The sequence below is a fragment of the Gymnoscopelus braueri genome (assembly GCF_963280865.1).
Source record: "Gymnoscopelus braueri genome assembly, chromosome: 5".
In the NCBI taxonomy this organism is placed as follows: domain Eukaryota; kingdom Metazoa; phylum Chordata; class Actinopteri; order Myctophiformes; family Myctophidae; genus Gymnoscopelus; species Gymnoscopelus braueri.
The window spans coordinates 37,734,629-37,745,069 of record NC_137606.1 but is presented as its reverse complement, the minus strand read 5'-3'; the positions used below and the strand labels follow the sequence as shown (position 1 = coordinate 37,745,069).

The 10,441-nt window shown below is 44.4% G+C and overlaps 1 protein-coding gene across 1 annotated transcript in view; it reads right to left on the bottom strand.

Moving 5' to 3' along the window:
- Positions 1-1,449: 1,449 nt before the first annotated feature.
- The window catches only part of bmp16 (bone morphogenetic protein 16), a 604,258-nt gene continuing 595,266 nt past the window's right edge, over positions 1,450-10,441 (bottom strand). Inside the window, exons 3-4 of the mRNA XM_080428658.1 lie at positions 5,649-6,028; positions 1,450-4,422 (exon numbers count right to left, since the gene is read on the bottom strand). Coding sequence (XP_080284784.1) covers positions 3,344-4,422; positions 5,649-6,021 — 1,452 coding nt within the window. The 5' untranslated portion in view covers positions 6,022-6,028 and the 3' untranslated portion in view covers positions 1,450-3,343. The remainder of the gene's footprint in view (positions 4,423-5,648; positions 6,029-10,441) is intronic.

Sequence of the window (10,441 nt, the reverse complement as noted above, 5' to 3'; positions counted from 1 at the left end):
TCTCTCTATCTCTCTCTCTCTCTCTCTCTCTCTCCTCTCTCTCTCTCTCTCTCTCTCTCCCTCCCTCCCTCTCGCTCTCTCTCTCTCTCTCTCTCTCTCTCTCTCTCTCTCTCTCTCTCTCTCTCTCTCTCTCTCTCTCTCTCTCTCTCTCTCTCTCTTGTTGGTTTCTGGGATCAGAAACAGGTGTGCTGCTGTAGTCCTGTGTGTGTGTGTGTGTGTGTGTGTGTGTGTGTGTGTGTGTGTGTGTGTGTGTGTGTGTGTGTGTGTGTGTGTGTGTGTGTGTGTGTGTGTGTGTGTGGGGGGGGGGGGATTGATAAGCTGGTTTAACTTTCAAAGTGGGAGACGTATAGTGAAACGTGGAGCCTTGTACAATGGTTTAATTCCTCAGGCGGTGATTTGAACTTCTCTCCTCAACAAATACATTATGAGGTATGAGAATGGTGGGATACCTTCCTTGCTAAGTTACCACGGCGAAATTCAGTCTGGTCTGTTGCACTCAACAAAGATGTTCACACTTCATTTCTTGTTAAATGAAGTGTTTTTATGGCGTGGCTCTGCAGGAGTCTAGCCATCTATATCAAGACGTGTCTGTCTGTGTGTAGCACCTGCACAATTGTTCTTTCTTCACATATGTTTTATACTTTTTTAAATACATAACTTTAAAGGTAAGTCATATCTTTGGGTTAAAACAAAAGTTTTTTGTTAAAAGGTTAAAGCAGTATATTCTAATAGTAATCATTGCTATATAGTGTTTGTTCAGTAACAGGGATCTCCCTGTTCTCCAGCAAATTAATAAACAGATAATACATTTTCAGGTAGGTAACAACATTTCAGCCAATCAGGAGAGAGTCCCCATTTACCAGCTTCATTTGTATGGTGTTCCAGTTCCAAATTTGTCAGCTCATTTCTTTGTGTTATCACTTCCTCATTTAATCTGTATTTTGACTGAGTTCTCTATCCTGATTGGATAAAATGTGTATCCTGACCTGAAAATGCACTATTACCGAACAAACACTTAAATGAGTAATATAAAATAGAGCTATTTAACACTCATTTTAACCAAAGAAAATCACTTACCCTACCTTTAATTATATTTTGGAAGTCAATGGGGCTCTGATCGCACTGAAACCTTGCCCAAATTTGGGCAAGGTTCTCATGGATATATATAGGTGGATATGTATAGGTGACTGACACATGTCACAGGCTGGTCACATGAAGTCCGAGCTCCACATTGGAGCCACGCCATTCCCACGTGGATCCCGAAATGCATATGATTCAAAACTTATTTTAGATACATTTTGATGGACAGAGATTCTGATTAAGCGATTAAGAGATTCTGGGAGCATATTATGGACCTATCAGCCCTTTTAATTAGGTCAGAAAAAGTGTGAATGTTGGAATGTACGGAAATGTTACCTGGTTAATGTAAAAGAATAGTCACATGACGGATGTCCTGCGTTGCTCTGTTTATTACAGGTATAATGACTTCTCAAGACATTTTACAGGCTGTTAAAATGATACCGTTTAGAGGGAAAAAGCAACACTGAAAAACAATTACTCCGAATATTTAGCTCGGAAGAGAACACTTGCAAAGCCCCTGTCTGAAAGGCATTCTAGTCTCATTTTTAGCATTAGTCTTTAAAGACATACAGATACAACTAGCAAAGACACCTGCTGCTACATGGTTCAGTAGACTATAATACATTGAGCTTCAATGTGACTTATTAGTTGAGCTTATAAAGGCAACACCACTTAACTCTGTTATCATGTATGTATTGTACATCAAAATATGTGAATGATAGGATAGACATTTGAAGTAACAATGACTGTTAATTCAACACACAGACCATACAGTAAGTACAGATGTAGCGCCACCATAATTTACTGTACCAAAGCAAATGACCATATTTATACAGTGGCTATTTTGCTCTTACATCACACTCGGGGTGGGAAATCCCCATAGAGTTATACAGTATACAGTATCTATGGTAATGGTAAGTATGGGTTTCCCACCCTTAGTGTAACATAAGAGCAAAATGGCCACCGTGTACATAATGGTATGGACTAGTATAGGCATCAGGTTTACAGGTTGACCATTTTGAAGAGTGCGCATATCTTAAATATTTTCAAGATTAAATACACCTTATGGTTGCCATTTAAATACACAATGTGTCATTTAAGTTAGATTTATGGAATTATGTTTAATGATAACACAACTATCACTTGGACTTTCTTCATCTCAGTAAAAGAAATGTACAGAAAAAAAAAGACTCTTTAAATAATCATGATAGTAGTACATTCAAATAATAGCATAATAGTTCCTCTGTATTATTGTTGTGGTTTTAAATACACTGTGATGCGGGTGCAGTTTCAGTACAGTTCTCAGTCTCTGTTGCTCTGTCTCTGTTGCTGACTAGATAATTCACCCCTTGTCCCTAGGTTCAAACACGAAATATATCAACACTGTCCCACAAACCTCTGCTACTATGTCAGTGGCATCAGCACAATTATAGACAAACAGTTGAGCATAAGTCAATAAGCCTTTAGATGCTGTTGGTGTCCATTGCATATTGGTTCACACTGACTTTAACTGTAGACACCTGATTCCAATCCAGACACCTGCCAATTCTCTCTTCAGCAGTCACGCACAGGTGTCTGTCTGTTTAATTACTGTAGGTGTCTGTCAGAATCATTTGAGAATGAAATGAGTAACAAAGTCACATACACAGGCTGCAGTCGTTAGAGAGGTTCTCACTTGACGCTGAAAAAGCAAGCTGTCGTTTGATGGTCGCAGATCCCCGCGTCATCAGTAAAGTGGGTCAAACGATAAATAAATTCCTGGGGGTTTCAATGTACGGACCATCTTCCCTATACCTCTCTGCCCTCGTTCTACCTGATTTCCCACAAGGTGCACAGTACAAATGGGCCCATAAGGCTCCATTTTTACACCTTTAGAGTTGAATTAGCACTTTACTGTGCGTGGTGGAATGAGTTTTTACCTCCCTGTTCTCTTTATGTTATGTATCTTGTATTTCTCTGTATATGCATTTCTCACTGTTTCTCTCCATTTCTTAATCTGCCAGTTTCGTTTCACTCTCCGTCTTTTGATGATGTTAATTCTGTGGTTCTGTACAGATCCACTTCTACTCGTTCCCCCTCACTATCAGAGCTGATATAACTTGAGGTCCCCACCAGTTGCCTCAAGGTCACCACCAGCTTCCTCCTCCCTCTGCTTTTTATCATGTATAATTACAGTTATGTTCATGCTACTATATGCTATCCCTTTAGGCTACTACACACTGTTGTCCCTCTCTCTCTTCCTATATCTCATGGACAGTTCCAATTACCGGCAGCCGCAGCCCTCCACCACCATATCCTGGTAGTTCTTGAGGACCACCCTGTCTTGGGGGTCCAGATAAAGCAGGGCGATGGGGCTGAGGGAGGTGGGTACGCAACAGGCCCTGGGCACAGCACCGTTGACAGAGTTCACCAGTGTCTGCACCATGGCGTGGCTGGACGAGTTCATGTGGTCAGCCAGGGGGAAGCGGCACTCCCCCAGACAGAAGAAGGCGTCATAGCCGCTGGGCGCGATGATCCACTTGTGCCAGCCCACGTCGTTGAAGTCCACATAGAGAGGGTGGCGGCGGCATCGTGCGCGAGACAAGCGTTTCAGTTTTGCCGTACGGCCACCGTTTCGCTTCACTCTGCCCCGGTCACTCCAGCTCACCCCTCCCCCATCGCCTCCCCAGCCCGGTCCTGAAGAACCCCTTTTACCGTCCCTCCCCCAGTCCTGGCCTCTGCTGCGGCCCTTCTTGCTGCTCCTGGCCCTGTCTTTAGCGCCCTTCCTCCCTCTGGCCCTCTGCCCAGAACCGGGGGTCCTCCGGCCGTGTGCAGCCAGAGGCTCTCCACGCCCATCATGACTATACGTCACCAGCAGAGGTCTCTCTCGGGCCCAGCTGTGCTCGTCCTGACCGGAGGACCTACGCACCCTGAAGTGACCTTCTCTGCGCCTCCCTCCCTCCTCCTCCTCCTCCTGTTCCTGTCGTCCTGCCACATCGGAGGAGAGCCCCAGGTCACGGAGTTGGGTGGTGTCGTTCTCTGGGCTGAGTTCCAACAGGAAGTCCAGGCTGCCTGTCGCTGTAAGGGCCTTATGAAGGAGACTCGTACTGAGGCTAAAAGCTTCCCAGGGAGAACTGGGCTCAGAAGTGAGTAACCTGGTCTCCAATAGGGTGGGTTTAGGGTCCCCATAGTCCACAAACAGGCTGAGTCTGTGGGACTGGGTGGGGACCAGGGAGGAGCTCCCGCTCCGGAGGAGACGTAGCTCAGCGGAGACCACTCTCTCGTCCTGGGGGATGGAGGAGACATTGAAGAAGACGCGAACTCTCCTATAATCCTCTGCTAAGGGACTCGCTGCAAGGGCATCTGAGAGCATGAAGAAGAGAAAGAGGGAGCGTGGTGAATTGAATTGGAATTAAACATGGTAAAATGCAACCGATGAATCTACTATATTAGTAGCTATTAGTAGGTATTAATATGCACACACACACTCACTCACACTCACTCACACACACACACACACACACACACACACACACACACACACACACACACACACACACACACACACACACACACACACACACACAGTTTCTTATGAAATTGTTCTTGAATGATCCCCAAAATGTAGGGACTATTTCCAAACATCATCTAATGCTGCCCTATAAATAACAGAAAATGATCCTGTCAAACAACAACCCTTCAATGTCAGACACATCTTGAGCCATAATCATTTAGATAAGCTCCCCAGCACACCCACATATGCTGTACAACAAGGTTTTAGTGCCTAGTGTTGTGGCAAACTGTCTTATCAAACAGGGAGATAGATGGGCCCTGCTTGGTTTTGTGTCGTTACATGGCGAGTCATAATAACAGACATCTGCTTGTCTATCATAAACCGGACCGCAGTACGTCACAACCTCTGATAAGAGACAGCAATTGAATGTGCAGATACGCTTTTCCTTGACCAAATGAACAACAGATCCCTGGTCATAATAGGCGAAGATTTGGCGAAAATAAGCAAACATTCTGTGAAAATAGCCGATCCACAAGCTACAAGCTTGTAGATGGGCTTGTAGAATAGGGAATAGGGGGAAAAGGGTAGGGAAAAAATAGGCACCAACAATAGTCCCCTGGGGGACACCAGTCAACAAAGTATAGTATAGTTTAAGTCAGGGTTCTTCAACGTTTTTCAGGCAAGGACCCCCTAGTTGAGAGAGCGATGAAGCAGGGACCCTCTCTATATTGTATAAAATTGTGTTTCAGATTAAACTTATTTTTTTAACTTGGTCTGATCTTTTTTCCCTTTACACCTATAGCCTACCTCTTTGCCAAAAATAGCAGATCTACAAGCTTGTAGATCTGCTATGTTTGGCTAAAGTTCTCCTCAGAAAATGGATGCTAGGGTTGAAGTGGTTAATGTAAAAAAGAAAATCATATCACACAAAGATTTAGTAGCTCCCCCTAGGGGTCCTGGATCCCCTGTTGAAGACCCCTGGTTTAAGTGGTTAATCCTTTTCACATTGATGAGATGCATGCCATGTGTTATCTCGCTAGGTCTCACTGCATGACTTCACGTTCGGCTCGCTCACCAGTGTGGTGGAAGCTGCGTACGGTGTTGGCCTGCTGGACGTGTTGACTGGGGAAGCTGAACGAGGGGTCCTCCACCAGATGGTACTGCTGCTGGTGGAAGCGGTACAGGTCCAGTAGATACTGGGGCACGGGAACTCCGGGCCTCGGGTCCGGCTGTGCCTGCAGTCCCAGCCGACTCAGCAGAAGGCTCTGGATGGTCTGAGCCAGACTGGGCTCCAGGGTGGGACCAGGCGTGGAGGAGGGCAACGAGGAGGAGGTGGAGGGCGGAGACACCCCACCATGGTGGGTCTCGCTGGCGTCTTCACCCCGGCGACCAGACGAGGCTTGAGGTAGCAGCAGGACCATGAGGAGCAGGAGGTTAGCAGGGAACATGGTGGATCTGGGTAGGACGAAGACAAATATATTGAGTTGAGGTGTGGCGGATGAAGGCAAGGCAAGATAGATGGTAGATGTGTGAGAGGGACTGAAGAGTGATGGATCAAAATATAATTCATACCAGGGAGCGACACAAGTGAGATTTGAACCGTGGGGGGAGTTTGCCCTCCTGAAAGTGAGCCTATTTTGAATGTATTTGTTTTTCTGTGTTTTACAAGAGTTTTATAGGAAGTGTGTGAATCAACTTTGACATTATGACTCATAATATAGAGAATTGGAGGACACTTTAGCAGAAATCTGCTAAACAGATAAATCCCTACTAGAAGGCCCTGTATATCATGGTTACATCCTCTACTTCCTGTACACACCAGTTTCTCATCAGTCTGTAGCCCTCATGTGGCATGTGTTCAACGGATCTACCGTCTACATATCCATACCAAGTTGTTTGCTAGTTACACGAGGCTGTTGAGACTAGATATTACTCTGTTTTCTTGTTGTTAATTTATGGTTTGGTCATGTTGTCCCAAGGCCTATATATCTCCCAGGACACCCAGGCACCAAAGGACAGGAGTGATTAAACAGCCCATAGCTATCTATAAACTTCACACTGAGTGTGAGTGAGTGTGTGTGTGTGTGTGTGTGTGTGTGTGTGTGTGTGTGTGTGTGTGTGTGTGTGTGTGTGTGTGTGTGTGTGTGCGTGCGTGCGTGCGTGCGTGCGTGCGTGCGTGCATGTGTGTGTGCGCGTGCGCGTGCGTGTGCGTGTGCTATAAAGAAGAAGATCAGTTGAAGGAGAGAGACCATTTGATTTAAGTTCACAGTGCTATGTGTTAAAGGCATTTAGTATTAGCCAAAGCGTGTTTGTCTCCATGAGGGTTATAGAGTTATAGAGAACTGTCACGATGATGGATGACAAGATTATCCCATGATAATCCCTTCCCTCTCTTCCAGTACAACACCAGCTTCGTTCACCCAATGAAAGACATTGAGATCATTTTCTTTCTTCTTCTTAAAAACAAAAACAAAAGCTGCAATCTGGACCTGGAATGCATAAAACAAGTTATTTTAACCATCTGCTTGATTGGTAGAGTATCTTAATCGTATATTAAATTCCCCTAGTGGTTGGACTTCCGGGTCATCTGCAAAGGGTAGGACTCTTTGTTTCTGCAGTAGCTATGTTCTAGCAGACCACGTGTCCAATTTCTGGCCTAAAAATCCATCATGGCTGTAGCCTTTGGATAGTGTACATTTGATTGTTCACTATACATTTGTATTCGTTCTTGGGGCCACATTTTCCCTCAGTAGAGAACCACTCTGACGTCACGCATATTACGCCCCGTCCAGGAGGGGGACGGTGGCAGGGGCCTGAACGTAACTGCTGTGTGTCTGTGTGTGTGTGAGATACTGTGTTGCTGCCCTTTTTGCTGTTTGTACTCCTTCTAAACATCCCAACTGATACTCAGCGGTGAGTCAAACATAGGCCTACTATGGTTTATTGTCAATAGTTTGGTCGGTTGGTTGTGTTAAAATGTTTTGAAATGCATCTGCTAGAGCTCCCGTTTGTCACCGCAAGCGATAGCGTGCTAGCGCAAACCGCTAACCGTTAACATGGGATTGCTGTAAATGCTAGCGGGAGCTGACCAAATGGGCAGATCTACAAGCTTGGAAACTGCCTTGAGTTTATTTATTCAGTTAAAGTGAATGGGGTTACCAATATTATAAATGTTGAGGTTGATTTTGATGAGAAAGTATTTGATTTATGACCTTTGATTTATGTATTGAAAGTAATGACACTTTTGGTTTATTATTTTATAAAGAATAATGAAATGATTTCAATGAAATATATTACATTTTTCCTTTCAGAATTAATGTATGCATGCTATGAAATGTCATAATCAAACCGTAATCATGATGAAATTAATATTTAATCGTGTTGAAAAGATAATTTAATTATGTTGTGCAACAGAGAATCATGTTTATATATTACTGATTGAATTTATTTCACCTGACCTTTCAGGTCAGTTTTTTTTGTGTTGGCTGGATCATTTGATGGCGAGCTACCTCACTGAACCTGGACCTTGGAGCCAAATCCCCTCCTCCCACAGTGTGTGGTAGGACATCAGGATTAAATGTGCTCTATTTCCCCTTTGAATTCTCTCCCCAAAAGGAGAGATTGAACCCTTATCCCTGTTGAATACAGGACCTCTGTTCCACTGGAACTCCCAAAGTTTTTTATTTTCTTTATATGCTATTGATTCTGTATGTTGAAAAGAGAGCTATTTCAATATATCTTTAAGTTAACCTGCAATCTGCCTCTGTCTATCATTCATTGGTTTTTCATACACACATTGAGCTCCCAGCCGAACCCGGTCATTTCAGTTTTTAAGCTGTCAATTTATCAGTCTAATACCAATCTTTAAAAGCTGTTATCCTTACGTACTTGCTACAGACACACACGCACGCATGCACGCACACACAATCACATACACACACACACACACACACACACACACACACACACACACACACACACACACACACACACACACACACACACACACACACACACACACACACACACACACACACACACACACACACACACACAATACGCGATACAGTGAGTGTGTGTGTGTCGCTTTGGACTGTATTCCCTTACTGCCGTGTGTCTGTGTAATAATAGTACATAGCCTATAGTGTAGGGTGTAGGCTACTAGATGCGAGGGTCAGTCTACTAGATATGAGGGCCGTGTAGCGGCCCGAACCTCTAGTACAATATAACTAGTGCAACTACAGTGGTTGGAGGTGGTCTCCCTACTCTTCCATTGAGAAATTTAAGTTGACAAGTAGTACTGCCTGAAGCTCATGAGTGCAATATCTCCCCTGGCCAAGCTGGGATTGCCTCTTGGAAAACCAGCAGAAATGTAATATATTATAAAAATTAAAAAATTAAAAAATGTATCTCTCATGCCGGGCACACCGGGTTTAAAATCCCGGGTAAAGTTACAGATCGCAACTTTAAAGCTGAGATGATAAAACTGTTACTACTGTGCATGTATGTAAGGTATTGAAGCCTCACTGTGGAACACTTTTGACTTGGGGCTAATTTATACTTTGTTGGACAACCGTGCCGTACGTCAAAAAACGTTGAGGCGTTGCGGTCGTTTGATGGAGCCTTTAGTTTAGCTGGCTCACTGACTGCCAACCAGTAGCTCCTTCTAATTGACTCTGACCTAAGGGGGGGTCAGATTACCTCCCTGGATGTACGGGAACAGCCCCACAGCCAGTTGAGTCACAGTCTGGTTAACACCCAGTCCTCTGTACAGCTAGTGTTAATAATTGAGCCAGTAATTATAAACTAGCAGGGTTGGTGACCCTCCTGGCCTGTGAATGGAGCTGCGAGGTGTGAAAGGTCAGGGGATCAAACTGACCAGTTTAGAGTTCAGTCAGAGTCAAGAGGTCCACATAAACACGTTGTGTCGCGTAACGCGTTGCATGATAGATCGACTATTTTAGCTATTTGGGGTAAAATGAAGCATATTATTGACTCAAGTGTTAAAAGGATACATTTTAGAATAGAATAGAAATCATTATCCAGTATTCGCAAGAGGTGCACTATAGTGTACGATGATCTCTTTCTTTCTCCATGCATCTTCGTATCGCTCTCTTTCTCTCCCGTATCTCTTTATCTCATCTATATAAGGGGCAGGCAATCGATTATGTCTTCTGCAGTGAGATAACAGAGCCGTTTATGGCCGAACGAACACTTAATGACACTGTAATGACTGATAATGTTACCGCAGTGTCAGAAAAGGGTTTAAAACCAGGTCACAGGTGTTTGGGCGTGTGTGTGTGTGTGTGTGTGTGTGTGTGTGTGTGTGTGTGTGTGTGTGTGTGTGTGTGTGTGTGTGTGTGTGTGTGTGTGTGTGTATTCACGTAGCACACGGTTCAAAGTGTAACCCTGGGAAAATAGTAAACTAAAGCCATTTGGAGCGTGGGACTGCTGTTAACTATCTGTTCGTTAAACTCTGTCAGCCCCACCCAGGGCTGTTTCACCTGAGGCAACACCACAGAGAGGACAATTATAGATTAGACCTCTCCCATTGTGGAGGCTCGTAAAGCACATATAAGGACAACAGCCTCTCTCTCTCTCTCTCTCTCTCTCTCTCTCTCTCTCTCTCTCTCTCTCTCTCTCTCTCTCGCTCTCTCTCTCTCTCTCTCTCTCTCTCAACAAACAGAACTCCTCCACCCCAGGTGACTTTGAGGTTCAAAGGTTCAGCAGCCATAGGGCATTTTTTTGTGCGTGATATGACAGCAAGCGCATGGGAAAAGAAAGAAAGAAAGAGCAATAGAGAGAGGCCACAGGACAGAGAGAGATAGAGAGAGAGAGAGAGAGAGAGAGAGAGAGAGAGAGAGAGAG